The following is a 14,965-nucleotide window of genomic DNA, read 5'->3' as shown; positions in this document are numbered from 1 at the left end:
CTTGTCTAAAATGTTACCTGCCTAGGTAGGATCACATGGAAAATGTCGAAGAATGTGTGGTATGTTCCCAGGCATTCAAGTATTGGTGTGGAATTCTTCTCTGGAGAAGTTGGAAAGTTGGCCCTTGAATACTGGAGTCATTGCCAGGGCCCTCCCTGGGCTGCTGACCTTGGTAATGATCCTGGTACCACTAAATGCCATCGCATCTCCCCCTTCCCCAGGCCTCCTGCCCCAGGTTAACATTTGGAAACAGGTAAAATCTGCTTCAAATGAAAGAAGGCAACCTTGAAGAGAAAAAGCACAGGGAAAATACTGCCTGGTGTATAAGCACCCAGGGCTTTGCTTGGCTGGTCCCTCCATCTGGCTGTTCCAGGGCACAAGCTGTCTGGCGGTAGAAGAGGAAAGAAGCTTTGGTTTATACCTCAGGAATGACCCTACCCATGCCCATTTCATATTGTCGATCTTAAATGATCTGAACATGGATTACCCAAGCACTCCTACCTTCAGAAGAGTTTCTGGCCAGGCTGGAAAGGCATTGGGGACATGTATGAATGTGTTCAGGCCAGCAAGGGTAGAGTTTACTATCCCTGCCTATCTTCTCTCACACTGGAAACCCTTTGATCAGCAAATCTCATCAGCTTTATGTTCCAAATACGCCCTGAACTCCATCACCGGTTACCCCCACCATCGGTGTAATCCTGGAACAGGCTGCCATCGGCTCTCACCTGGATCCCCACAGTATCTTCCCCACTGCTCCTCCTGCTTCTGCCCAAGCCCGTCCTCGGTCTGGTCTCTTGAGCGGTCTTTTCAAAACAAGCTGAGATGATGTCATCTGCGCTTCCAGACAAAACAGAGACTTGGGGACCATGTACCCTTGCACCTAAAGCACCTACGGAACTGGAAACAGTAGACAATATGGTGGTTTTCAGATGGAGGACCACAGGGATTGGAGGACGGAGGTGCCTGAGAGGGACAACAAGCGAGGGAGCCCTACAACTGGCCGAGTTTACAGCCTGGAGAGGATTTCCAGGCCGCGATACAGGGAGGGGACCCCGGCTACACCCGGCAGCTTTCCGAGTTGATGAGAAACCGGAAGGTGAAGGCAATTATCATTCACAGGGCCAGACACCTGCCCAGGCTCCTCGCGAGTCTTAGGCTGATACTCATGGCTGACTGACTTCTCGCGAGTCTTCGGCAGATACTGTGGGAGGAGCCCACGTGACGCCAGCAAGACCCAGTGGAAAGGCGTGGGGAGGTGTTCCTGGGGCTGACAGGGCAGACTTTCACCGAGAGCTGATTTCGCCCCGCTCCTGAGACAACGCGCTTTGAACACCCGTCCCATGTGCCACGAATGCCGAAGTTGGTGGCAAAGGTCCTATTCCGGGCCCGCGTGAGCGCCAGCGGCTGGTCTGGCCACCCTCTCCTTCTCCGGCGGCTCTTCCGCAGCCGCAGGTGGTTTCCTCGCACGCGGGCCTGCACGATAAGCCAAGACGCCCAGGGCCCCTCTGCGGGTGTCCGGCGTTCCCGCTGTGAAGCTCGCTCTGCCCCCGGACTTGGACTTGGCGAGGTGAGCCCTACCGGCCTTGTACCCCCGTGTCGGCGAGTCCCGCGGGTTGCCAGGCGCTGCCTGGCTCCCCCTCCTGTCCTGTAGTAGATGTGGGGCGCGCTTCGTGGGTTTCTCGGCCCTCAGAGATCACTGCCCCGTGCTGCCTCGTGTCCTGGGTCCGAAAGCCATTCTGTCCCCAGTTTTTGAGTTGTTTCAGAGGGGAGAGTGAATTTACTCTCCCTCTTTGTCAGAAGAAATTGGCGAAAACTTCCAGTCACGTTGAAATCTGGACACACGTGTTTATAGAAGCGTTGCTTGTCGTTGCCAAATCTAAATGTCCTTGAGCTGGTGAATGGATGGACAAAATCCATCCTGTGGCGTACCCTTCAGGAAGAAAAAGCTCTGTGTGCCAATATCGATGAACCTCTAATGCATTATGCTAAGTGAAAGAAGTCAGGTTCGAGAAAGTACCTACTGGATTGTTCCATTTCTGTGCGGTCTTGGGAAATGCAACACTGTAAAGACAGAAAACAGACGAGTGGTTGATGGGGGCTATAGGTGAGGGTGGGGAACGCTCTAAAGGGCAAGAGAGGCTTTTGGGGGTGATGGAGCTGTGGTTGCTTGCGTGTATACGGTTGTCAGAATTGGTAGAACTCTACACTAAAAATTATGAATTTTGTACGTAAAGGACATCTTAAAAAATTACAAAAAAAATCGTACTTTTATTTCTCAGAACCTTTCAGTTTACCTTATTCCTCATAATTGCCCAGAAGGCTCTATTGTTCTGACCCTGTTGCCTTTTTTTTTTTTTTTGAAGATTTTATTTATTTATTTCAAAAAGAGAGAGAGAGAGAGAGACTGCGAGCAGGGGTAGGGAGGCAGAGGGAGAGGGAGAAGCAGACTCCCAGCTGAGCCAGGAGCCTGATGTAGGGCTGGATCCCAGGACCCTGGGATCATGACCTGAGCTGAAGGCAGATGCTTAACTGACTGAGCCATCCAGGCACCCCCCTGTTGCCCCTTTGATATCTTCTTTTTCCTGCTAATGCAGCCTCGTTGTTCTCCTTGCTGAGCCTCAAACATCAGCCTCCTTTTGTCTCAGGACCTTTGCACGTGCTCTTCCCTTGGATACTCACAGGAATCATTCTTGTATTCTAATCACGTCTCTGCTCAAATGTCGTCTCCCCAGAGAAGATTTCCTTGGCTATCATATCTACAATAACATCTCCCACCAGTGCAGATACTTTTTCCTTATCCTGCTTTATTTCAAAGCATTTATCTCTAGCAGACATATATCTGTTTACTTATTTATTGTGTGTCTTCTGTAGGATGTAAATTTCATGGGAACAAGGGCTGTGTCTATTCTCTGGGGAAATCTAGATCCCACCCCCCCCTTTCTTTGAAGGGATGGGATCTGCAGAGGCCTGGGGTCTCTAAGGATGTGCCAGTCCTGCCCAGAGGGAGGGCAGCCCCTTGGGGCCAGAGTGGACTTCGAGTTCAGTTGTCTGAGCCCTTGACAAGACAGAGCATCTGTGGATGGCTTTCAGGTGGGCCCTGGCTTCTTCAAGTGTGGTCTGCGGACCAGCAGCATGAGCAGTCCCAGTCAGCTTGTTAGAAAGGATTTCAGGTCCCACCTCCCATCTACTGAAGCAGAATTTGCTCTGTAGCAAGTTTCTCCGGTGATTCGTGTGCGCGTTCTACAAGTACGTCTCAAACTAGAGGCAGCTGTGGGTCCCTGGCCTGAACCAGCTTCTCTCCCTGGCTTTGCCTGCAGGAGGGTTAGAAAAGCAGGGCTTTGTCTTGCCATTGTTCTCCCTCGTCTTTGGCCCGAACCAGGAAGTGTGGAGGCCTCTGGGAGCAGGCAGGAGAGCCCCTAACGCTGTATAGTAATGACGCAGGCAAACATGAATTGAATCCCTAGCGTCCCAAGTCACCTTCCTGTAACATATCGAAGTCTCATTCTATTCCTGGAAGGCAAGTATAATTGTCCCCATTTTACTCGTGATAAAAGCAAAGCACTGAGAAGTTAAAAAAAAAAAAACCCAAAAAACAAAAAAACCCCCAAAAAACCTGAAACAGCTTCCTAAAGATGTAACTTAGGCAGCAGAGCTAGAATTTAAACCCCGTGCATTTTGTGAAACAAGTAAACAACCATTTATGGATGTTTGTAGATGCTAATATGCCAGTCGCTACCGTACACTGAGTGCTTGCTGGACTGGGCCCTTCTCTGAATACTTCACATGTATTCAGTCATTTAGCCCTCAGGGCACCCCTGCGGGGGATGAACTGTTATTGTTAGTCCCATTTTACAGATGAGGAAATGGAGACCCAGAGATGTTCAGTATTTGTAAAGAGTCTGGAAAGATACACATCCAGCTGAGATCAGTGGTTGCCTCTAGGAGGGAGGCTGGGGATTGAAGGGGGGATCGTTGACTCTGAATCTCCAGCATTGTTTAATTTATGTAATCCATTCACAGTAAACACACAGTTTTGAGTCGCGGTGTGCCTGCCTCTAAAGCCCAGATCCTCTTTGCTGCCAAGCCATCTTATAGCTCCTCTCGACTTCTTATTCTGTCCCCTCTCACTGTCCTTGGAGCACGGGGCTTCTCCCTGCCCTGCCTTTGTTGCCGCTGTCCCCCCCCCCCCCCCCCGCCCCTGCTGGATTCACCTAACTTGGCCGCTAGTTCTGTTTCAGATGCCGCTGTCCGTGGCATTTACACACACCTGGATTGCAGTGCTCTGCACATCATGTGTGAATTCTCCCCTGAGCTCCCGCTACTGCACTGATGCTCTGGGCTGCCCCCCCCCCCCTTACCCGGCCCAGGGCGCAGGTTCACACTCTGGGCTCTGTCACGATCCCTGGGATGGCTTGCTTTCACGGAGGGCTCTCTCGTGGAGATAGCTCTGGACCCGGAGCTGCGAGAGCCAAGCCCCTGCTCTGGCTTCAGGCTCATCTCTCTGGGATTCAGCTGGCTTCCTTCCTTGTGGAAGAGGAAGGAATCTTCTCTACCCACCAACTTCCTCTCCACACCCTCCCTTCCAGAGATGAGGAGGCTCTGCTGTGAGAGTCTCTGTGTTAGCCATGGTGTAATTCCCGGCTCCCTCTTGGCCTTCGCAATTGAATCACTTATGCTCTGACTCTGGAATGCAAAAGTAGGCCTGGCTCTGCACATGCTCAGGTTAGCTGCTGAATGTCACCCTAGAACATTCCGTGAATATATGCACATGGATAGCTATATCTGTCTATATATGTATATAATAGATGATATATTTTTGATCTATTTTAAGTAAACTTTAGAACTTCTTTTTTGACCTATGAATTATTTAGAAGTCTTTTAAACATCACATTTGTATTTTATATTTTTATTTATTTATTTACTTATTTTTTAAAGATTTTACTTATTTATTTGACAGAGATAGAGACAGCCAGTGAGAGAAGGAACACAAGCAGGGGGAGTGGGAGAGGAAGAAGCCGGCTTATAGCGGAGGAGCCTGATGTGGGGCTCGATCCCAGAATGCCGGGATCACGCCCTGAGCCGAAGGCAGACGCTTAACCGCTGTGCCACCCAGGCGCCCCTATATTTTTATTTATTTAAAGATTTTATTTATTTATTTGACAGAGAGAGACAGCCAGTTAGAGAGGGAACACAAGCAGGGGAAGTGGGAGAGGAAGATAGCAGGCTCCCAGTGGAGGAGCCTGATGTGGGGCTCGATCCCAGAATGCCGGGATCACGCCCTGAGCTGAAGGCAGACGCTTAACGACTGAGCCACCCAGGCGCCCCTATATATATATATATATATATATATATATATATATATATATTTTAAGATTTTATTTATTTATTTGAGAGAGAGAGCATATACGCGTTTGTGTGACTGAGTGTGGGGGGGAGGGAGGGGCAGAGGCGGAGGGACAAACGGTCGCCCCCCTGAGCGGGGAGCCTGACATAGGGCTCTATCCCAGGACCCTGAGATCGATACCTGAGCTGAAGTTGGACACTTAACTGACTGAGCCACCCAGGTGTTGTTTGCTCTTGCTTTAATAGCATACAGTCAGAGCGCTGAGTCTTAGCCTAGGTTTCTTAGAAAACTTGTCTAAATTAAAGGCACAACTTAACACTTTCTCATGGGGTTCCATCGCAGGGAAGAAGGAGTCGGGGGGAAAGGGCTGTGAGGCAGGGAGAGGGAGAAAGCCAGCACAAGGTGAGGTGTTCCTGAGCTGACCACAACTCCATCAGCTGAATCACAGGACTGTCCCTGGGGAACTAGGGCTTCTCCGAATAGTTCCATCCTGGGAAGAAGGATGAGTAATTTATCTGCCGGCTCCGTCCTGTCTCCTGTCTTCCATTATTCAATGTTTGTCCTGTAGATAATAATTTCCATCTTATGTTACTCAGCCTTTCCAGGCAGCCCTGGGGAAGCCAGAGCTCTGTGGGTGCAGTCTGCTGGCTCTGGGTGCCGGAGCTACTGTGGCTTCCAGCATGGTGGGTGAGATGAAGACCACCTAAGCCAAAGCCCAGCCCTGGCCCCAGGTGGGGAGGGTGGGACTGGTGTGGTGTTAGAAATGATGGCAGTTACCAGGGCTTTAGAACCATGGAAATGAAAGGGGCCAGAGCTGGGTCCATGCAAGGCAGGAAGCCAGGCTTAGAGGTGGGAGGATGGGGGACGTAGGCAAGGCTGGGTTGGAGATTGATGGGAGCACAAAACTGGGTCTGGTGGGTGCCCATACTACTTTGGAAATGTGTTGAGACTTACCTTACGGCCTAGTATATAGTCTAATTTTTACAAATGTGCTTGAGAAGGATATTTATTTTCTAAGTGTTTAGTGCAAGATTCTACAGCTATTAAGCACGCTAATCATATTATTCCATCTTCTCTACTGATATTTTACCTGCTCGACCTAAATCAATAATTGAGAGAAGTATGCTGCAGTCTTCCTCTGTGATGGTGGTTTTATCAGTTTCTCCTCGTAGTTCTGTTCGTTCTTTTAGGGCTATTGTATATTCTGTTTCTAGGAGTAAGAAAAACCTATTCACTGAGAAACATTTCAAATATATAGAAAAGTAGAAAGAATAGTAAACATCACTTCAATTTCATACTTGATGACATTTTGTCATATCTGCTTAACTGTTGTGTTTTTCCTGAAGTAAATTACAACTTCATGTCAGTTTGTCCCAAATATTTCTGCATGCATGTCTAAAATTAAGGATATTTTTATGAAGTATAATAAAATTGTCGGGGCGCCTGGGTGGCACAGCGGTTAAGCGTCTGCCTTCGGTGTGTGGGTGTGGATCCCGGCGTTATGGGATCGAGCCCCACATCAGGCTCCTCCGCTATGAGCCTGCTTCTTCCTCTCCCACTCCCCCTGCTTGTGTTCCCTCTCTCGTTGGCTGTCTCTATCTCTGTCAAATAAATAAATAAAATCTTAAAAAATAAATAAATAAAATTGTCACGCATAATGAACGGTTCTTTACTCTCATTTAATCCCCAGATCCTACTCACATTTCCCCAGTTGCCCCTTTGCCCAGATGTCTTCTGCGGCTAATCTTTTCAATTCAAGACCCAATCAGAGAGCTGGTATTTTGTTACTATGCCTCTTAAGAGTATTTCGTGACTTTGACTTATGGAAGAGATTGGGTCACCTGTGTGGTTGAGTGTCTCACCTTCTGGATTTATCTGCTCGCTTCCAAGTGATGTCATTTAACTCCTTCTTCTAACTTATATATTTCCTATAAGCTGGAAATTAGATGTAAAGGTGTAGATTAAGCATTTTCGATAAGGGGTCTTGAAGTGGTGCAGAAGTCATACTTTATATTCACCTCGGGAGGCACACAGTATCTCATTATTCCACTGTTAGTGGCCAGAATGATGGCAACCTGATTCCTTGATTTTATTTTATTTTTTTTAAAGATTTTATTTATTTATTCGACAGAGATAGAGACAGCCAGCGAGAGAGGGAACACAAGCAGGGGGAGTGGGAGAGGAAGAAGCAGGCTCACAGCGGAGGAGCCTGATGTGGGGCTCGATCCCATAACTCCGGGATCATGCCCTGAGCCGAAGGCAGACGCTTAACCGCTCTGCCACCCAGGCGCCCCTGATTCCTTGATTTTAAAGTTAGATTTTTCTCTTGAGATTAGAAAAGAATCTGGAGGGTGATACTCGGGCATTTAAGCAACTCTCCAGTTCTCCATAAACCTTTCGCTTAATGCTTTTCACCTCCAGTGATGATTCTTACCTGAATCCATTATTTCATCAGAGGTTGCAAATTTTCTATCATTCACCCATCTTGATCAGCTATATTTTTTGTGTAAAGAAGAGCTTCTCCTCAATACCTTGAGCCACCTTGTTACCTGGAGGTAGATTTCTGTGGTGAAGCAGAATGTTGCTTATTCCCCCCTCCCCCGCCCCATCTTTGAATGCTATTTCAGAGTAAGGACCTGGTATGACAGCCAACTCCAGTGGTGACAAAGGGATTGTGGTTTTTTTCCTTTCTTTTTTCTTTTTGTTTACAGGTTTTAACTTACTCTATCTTCCTGGTGAATTGATCCTTTTATGACTATCTAATGACTCTCTTTATCCTAAAGTCAGTTTTGTCTTTTTGTCCTAAATCCCTATTTTTAAAAAATGTTATATAGCTTTTCCAGCTTAAATTTGGTAAAGTGCTTGTGTTCTAGAACTTTTTCAATCTTTTTTATTTTTAATGGTCCCATAACCTAATGTTTTGGGTGTGTCTCTTACAGATAGCCATAGCTTGATTTTACATTTTTATCTCACTTGATTCACTCTATATATTAGTTGGTGAGTTTAACATTTATTGTGATTATTGATAACTCTTATTTTTACCATCTTACTTTGTACATTTTGTTCCATTTTTCTGTGCTTTCTCTCTTTTTCAGTCTTTTTGTCTTTCCTCCGAGATTATATTTTCTGTTTGCTTTTCCTTAAAATATTTCTTGTTTTTATTATCTTGGAAGCTAAACACTTTATTTCCATTCTTTTGGTGGTTTCTCTTCTGACCCCTTAAAATATAGTACACACACTTTCTGTAACATAACTTTATTCAATATTTAAACTTCTTGAACAATTTTAGAACTTTAGAATATTTTAACTCCCAGCTCTCTTGTCCTGACTTACCTGGTATTGTTATCCTGTATTTTAGTTAGGTTTAAAAAAATTAACCCACAAACTAGATGCAATTTTACGTAGACAAAGCTCGTTTAGATTTATGTACATTTTTACCAGGTGCTTCACTATGTCTTCTTGTATCTCCCTTCTTCCTAGGAGGATCGTTTTTCTTCTTTCTAAAGTACATACTTGAATTTACCCAAAGGACACAAAAATACTAATTTGAAGGAATACATGCACCCTGAGGTTTATAGCAGCATTATTTATGATAGCCAACATATGGAAACAGCCCAGTGTCCATCGATAAAGAAGATGTGTGTGTGTGTGTGTGTGTGTGTGTATAATGGAATATTAGCCATGAAAAAGAATGAAATCCTGCCATTTGCAACAATATGGGTGGAGCTAGAGAGTATTGTGCTAAGTGAAATAAGTTATTCAGAGAAAGACAAATACCATATGATTTCACTTATATGAGGAATTTAAGAAATGAGACAGATGAACAAAGGGGAAAAAGAGAGGCAAACGAAGCAACAGACTCTTAACTAGGGAGAACAAACTGATGGTTACCAGAGGGGAGGTGGGTGGGGGGATGGGTGAACTAGGTGATGGGGATTAAGGAGGACACTTGTCGTGATGAGCACAGGGTGATGTATGGAAGTGTTGAATCACTATATTGTACACCTGGAACTAATATCACACTCGATGTTAACTAACTGGAATTTGGAAAAAAGGTACATACTTGAGATTTTCCTTTAGAGAAGACCTGTTGGTAGTAAACGCTATTGTTTTCCTGAAAATGCCTTAAATCTAAAAGGCAGTTTTGTAGGATTCACAGTTCTCTATTGTCTCGGCTCATGGAGATAGAGTCTTTTGGTTCCTTTACTGCTGTGGGGGAGTCTGCTGGCAGTCTAACTGTGGTGTCTTTTAATTTTTATTTATTTTTTTGTTTTGAGAGAGAGAGAGCAAGTGAGAGAGAGCACGAGTGGAGGGGCAGAGGGAGAGGAGAGAGAGAATCTCAAGCAAGCTCCACGCTCAGTGCAGAGCCTGATGAGGGGCTTGATCCCATGACCCCTAGACCACGACCGGAGCCAAAGCCAAGAGACGGATGCTCAACTGACTGAGCCACCCAGGTGCCCCTGACTATGGTATCTTTATGGTTGGAGGCAGTCTGGGTGGTTTCTCTGGCTGCTTTAAAGAGTTTCTGTTCATTTCTGGTGTTCTGAAGCTTCTCAGTCACGTGCCTAGGTGAGGATTTATTCGAATGTTTCCCCGTTGGTTGTATGCGTGTATACACTATAGTGGCAAATACTCTATGTGAGGAGTCACGCATCTAATGAGTTCTGGACATTCTCAGCCGTTATGTCTTTAGATGTTGTTTTTCCTTCATATTTCTCTTTTCTCCCTCTGAGGCTTTAACTGGATATGTTAGACCTTTTTATTCTAGCCTCCACTGTCCATAGCCTTGATTTTGTATATATATATTTAGAGATTTTATTTATTTGAGAGAGAGCGGGCGCACGTGAGTACACACAGAGGGAGAGGGAGAAGCAGACTCCCTGCTGAGCAGGGAGCCCGATGCAGGGCTGGATCCCAGGACCCTGGGATCATGATCTGTGCCGAAGGCAGACCTTAACCAACTGAGCCACCCAGGCGCCCCCCTCTATACGTGTATTTTATCCCCTTATCTCTTTCTGCAGCAAACTTAGTAACTTCTTCAATCTACCTTACCTTTCTTAATCTATGTCTGAAATGCTATTTACTGCAAACATTCAGTTTTTTATTTTAATAATTATAGTTCTTGTTTCTAAGAGCTCTATTTGGTTCATCTTCAAATCTACCTGTCACATTTGCTTGATTATTAAAATACTTGTTTTTTTTTTTTTAACAGAAAATAAGCACTGGTGAGAATGTGGAGAAATTGGAACTGTTGTGCACTGTTGGTGGGACTGTAAAATGGTGTGATCCTTATGGAAAACAATAAAAAATTAAAAACAGATACCATGTGATCCAGCAATTCTACTTCTGGGTATACACCCAAAGGATCGAAAGCAGGGTCTTGAAGAGCTGTTTGTACAGTCACGCTCACAGCAGCATTATTCACAGTAGCCAAAAGGTAGAAGCAACCCAGATGTCAGTTGATGGATGAATGAATAAACAAAATGTGGTATAAATAATGGAATATTATTCAGCCTTAAAAAGGAAGGAAAATCTGACACAAGCTACAACCGTGGATGAACCTTGAAGACACTATGCTAGGTGAAATAAGCCAGGCACAAAAAAGGCAAACACTATATGATTCCACTTAGAGGAGGTACCTAGAGTAGTCAGCTTCATAGAGACAGAAGGTAGACAGGTGGCTTCCAGTATTTCAGGGTAGGAAGAAATGGAGAGTTATTGTTTAATGGGTACAGAGTTCTGGAAGGGAAAAACAGCCTTGGAGATGGATGGTGGTGATGGTTGCATAACAGTGTGAATGTCCTTAATACCATTGAACCGTATACTTATAAATGGTTGATAGTAAATTTTATGTGGGTTTTTAAATTAAAAGTATTTAAGAATATCTTAAAATGTGGAAAAGTACCCATTTCAAATTTATTTGAAGATTCGTAAATTACTGGCGGTCCTATAGTGTGATCGTTTATAGCGTGAACATTGGAGTCAGAATGCTCATGTTCACCTTACCCATATGTAACCTCAGGCAAGATACTTAGCCTCGTTGAGCCTTTGTTTTCTTACCCCTGAAATGGGGATGGGGTATGAACGGCACCGCTCTTGTAGGTTTGTGTGAGTCTTAAATGACTCAGTCAGTACACTGTGAAGCGCTTGGAATAGCGTCTGGCACATAGAAATATTCTACAGTATCAGTTTTTCTGATAATCTGATAATTCTAACGTCTAAGGTCCGTGGAGTTCTAAATTTGCCACTTTTGATGATTCCCACTCCTGGGGTTTTCTTTTTAAAAAATCTTGGCTGATCTTTGATGGTGAGCCCTGGGTCTGGGTTTAGTTCTGATCTCAACTTTCAAAAAGGTCTTGGTCCCTCGGACAACCCAAGATTTTAGTTTAGCTGTTGCTCCCAGATCTCTACTTTTATTTCAGCTCACGATTCTGATAGTTTTGTTTTGGTTATTTGCTTGTTTATTCATATTTTTATTTGGTCTTTGAGGATTTCTGTTATTTCCTGAGAACCTAGTAAAGCATTATCACGTATATTTAAGATCTGACCGAGTGTCCTCAGAATATCTGGGCCCCTATACAGTGGCCAGAGAAGTTCATGGGGCTTAATTCTGTGACCGTTTGAGTGCAGGACTTATGCTTATGTCCTCAGAACCCCACTTAGGGACCACGTCAGACTTCGCAGGTGATAAATGTCTTTTTTTTTTTTTTTTTTAAAGAATGAAAGCAACAACTCTTGGGCTCTCTAGGTGGAAGGGCTCAGAGGTGCAGTATCTCTTTCCAGCCACTGGGGGAGCCATGACTTACTGTCATCCTTGAGTACCTAAATCCTTTCCCTCCCGAGTCATAGGTGTACTCTCTGGACTTTGGGTCTCCTTTTCCCTTGTTTAAGAATCAGTCGTCTCCCCAAGATCTTTTCATAACCAGGCTCAAGAATGATACAGTAGGTCCTAGCTCAGTTCTTAGCATACAGCCCAGTTCTCCTGTGTCAAAGACTTCACACACCCGTTTAATAGCAGCAGCCATAGAGCTAATAGTCATAACAGCAAGTAATAGCAGTTGTGCCAATAGCAGGACAGTGCATTTTACATTACAACTGGTTTCTTGCTTGGGTGGGCTTGGGGATGGGTGGAGGAGAGGACTGGCTCAGACCCTTTTCTCCTTCCACTCCAGCCCTTGGTCATCTGGGTTCTCACTGGAGAGTCACCTTCCATTCAGCAGAGTAGGAAGTTCCTTCTTGGCTTAGCAATGTCTTCTGAGACCTTGGCTGGAAGTCTGGCCTGTTCAGTGGGCTGTGTCTTTCTCCTTGGGACGCCAGGAGCCCCAAGGGTGGTGGAGCTGGGGCTGCTGACTTCCTTTTGGGTGCCTGTGGGCTGTGAGGTCTTTTACAGGAACAGAGGCCCTTTGCTGCACCAAGAAATGCTGATGCTGTGAGCAGAGAGGTGTGCCCAAGGGGGCTCTTGCTCTGACTTCTGCAGGATCCCCAGGTAGGCAGGACAGGGGGAGGCAGTTTCCAGCAGTATGGAGGGGGCGGCAGCTATGAGTCACGGCTCAGACTACGACAAGAGACCAACAAAGAGATGATTTGAAAGTGGACAAGGTGGTGATGTGTGCAAAATTAGCCTGCCTTTCCTGAGGCTCTTTGCTCCTCCCTCTCTTCTCCGGGGAAGTTTCTTAAGCCTTTCTACCCTCCTTAACGGAGTCTGGAAACTGTGTGCCGGAGAACAGAGAATGATAAAGCTGGGTGTGTTCTATACTCTAAGGCGCTTGCATGGATTTGGAATCTCAGATCTAAGGAATTTCCCCTCTTCCTGTGGAATCTCAGGTTGTCACTGGTGGGGAAAATTATTTAGGAGGTAAGGGGTCATCTCAGAGCCATTTAAGTCAAAGCTAAGGATGGTTTGGTACCTTTAGGGTAGAGGAAGGGAGGGAGGGCACACAGGTGGGGCTTACCTTCCGGACACTGTAGATCCAATTAAGATAGGCTGTGACCTTGGTGTATACTCCTGGGGTACTGGGGCTCCCACAGCCGTGGCCCCAGCTCACGATGCCCACCACTTGCCACTGGTCAGAGTGATACATGAGGGGCCCACCGCTGTCACCCTGTGAGACACCAGAACGGGCTGCTGGGGAGGGCAGTCAGGGGTGGGGTGGGGGAGTGTGCTTCTCTCTCTTCCCTCCCTCGCATTGGCCAGTCAGTTCCTCTGTGCTCCCCCACTGCTCCCCAGTGCTCTGTGCTGTTCTGCCCTCACGGCCTCTGCTCATGCTGTCCCTGCAGCCTGGAAGACCCTTCCATCTGGGGCAAAAGGGTTCTGTTTGTGGTCAAGTAAGTTGTTGGTGTGCCTTCCCTCAGATTCACAGGGCACGCTAGCAAACTGAAGGCTCTAAGGGGTTCTGCAGTGAGAAGCCTGATTATCTTTCTTTAATCCAGTACTTTCCAAATTTATTTAGCTGCTCACGGGATGCCTGTTGCATGTCAGGTACTGTTCTAGACAACTAGGGATTTGATCAATAAAAAAGAACAAAGATCCCTACCCTCGGGGAGCTTAGAGTTAAATGGAGAAGAGAGAGACGATAAACAGCACAGCAGACCAGAACGCGTCATCGTGAGAAGTGCACTTCTTTGGGTGTCAGTCCCAGCTCCTGTAGCCCCTGAGACTTCCTCCCTCAGAACCCAGTAACACCATAGCCTAACTGCCCCCTCGCCTGCCACCGTGAGCTCCCTGAGGGAAGACACTGTCCCCCAAACCTAGTATTTACCTGGCATTCAAGAGATGGCCAAGAGCTACCTCTTGAGTGGAGGAATTTAATGACTGAGAATGGGGGCAGAGGTAGGGTTAGGGACTTTAGTGAAAATGGCTCGGAAGATCCTCTGGGGGTGGAGGGAATGAAAATGTATTCAGGGACTGGTCAGTGGGGTTGAGGAGGGGAGGCATTGCACCAGGGCTCATCAGGCACGAGGTGGGTTTTCTCTAGTGTAGTTCAGCATCTTGGCAGTTCTAGAAAAAATAGACCTGGCGTTCCTGCCCGCACGTGACTCCTACTCCTGTGAGTGAGGGGAAGAGCGAGCAGGCAGGGTGGGTAGCACCATCGTTGTAGGTGAAATACACATTTGAAATCTTTCTGCTTGTCTCTGTCTAGCCTTCCATCCTTATCTGACTGTAATCCTTCTTTCCCTCCTTCTCTCCCTTCTTCCCTTCACCGCACATTGAGTGCCCACCATATGCAAGACTTCACATGAGGCCGTCGGCCTCTGTACCTACTTGTCTCTCCAGGACTAACATCCCTATCCAAGGAACTCCCTCATGATCCCACCTGGCAGGTGTCCACGCCGCCCTCCATGATGCCAGCGCACAGCATCTGCTCAGTAACTTCCCCCTGGTAGGCATCCTCCGCGTTGCACCGAGTGTGGTCAATGACCTGGACTGACGCCTGCCGCAGGGTGTCGGATATCTTTCCTGGGAATTTGAAAACACACGCATATTCCCGTGCTTGCCTCCTACCCCAGCCCACGATAATTCCCCTGGGTGCTTGGACTTCCAGGATGGGTTTTTCTCAAGGATGGTCCCTCCCATCACCTCAAAGAGCTGCTCCCTCAGCCCTGTGGTCCTGAGCCCAGGAG

At 46.5% G+C, this 14,965-nt stretch overlaps 1 protein-coding gene across 1 annotated transcript in view; it reads right to left on the bottom strand.

Annotated features, from left to right (window-relative positions):
• Nucleotides 1–1,006: 1,006 nt before the first annotated feature.
• The window catches only part of TMPRSS4 (transmembrane serine protease 4), a 73,469-nt gene continuing 59,510 nt past the window's right edge, over nt 1,007–14,965 (bottom strand). The window contains exons 12-15 of the mRNA XM_057316898.1: nt 14,659–14,801; nt 13,297–13,446; nt 1,288–1,473; nt 1,007–1,201 (exon numbers count right to left, since the gene is read on the bottom strand). Coding sequence (XP_057172881.1) covers nt 1,007–1,201; nt 1,288–1,473; nt 13,297–13,446; nt 14,659–14,801 — 674 coding nt within the window. The remainder of the gene's footprint in view (nt 1,202–1,287; nt 1,474–13,296; nt 13,447–14,658; nt 14,802–14,965) is intronic.

Source organism: Ursus arctos, unplaced genomic scaffold (genome assembly GCF_023065955.2).
Source record: "Ursus arctos isolate Adak ecotype North America unplaced genomic scaffold, UrsArc2.0 scaffold_22, whole genome shotgun sequence".
In the NCBI taxonomy this organism is placed as follows: domain Eukaryota; kingdom Metazoa; phylum Chordata; class Mammalia; order Carnivora; family Ursidae; genus Ursus; species Ursus arctos.
This window is presented reverse-complemented; position numbering and strand designations above follow the sequence as displayed.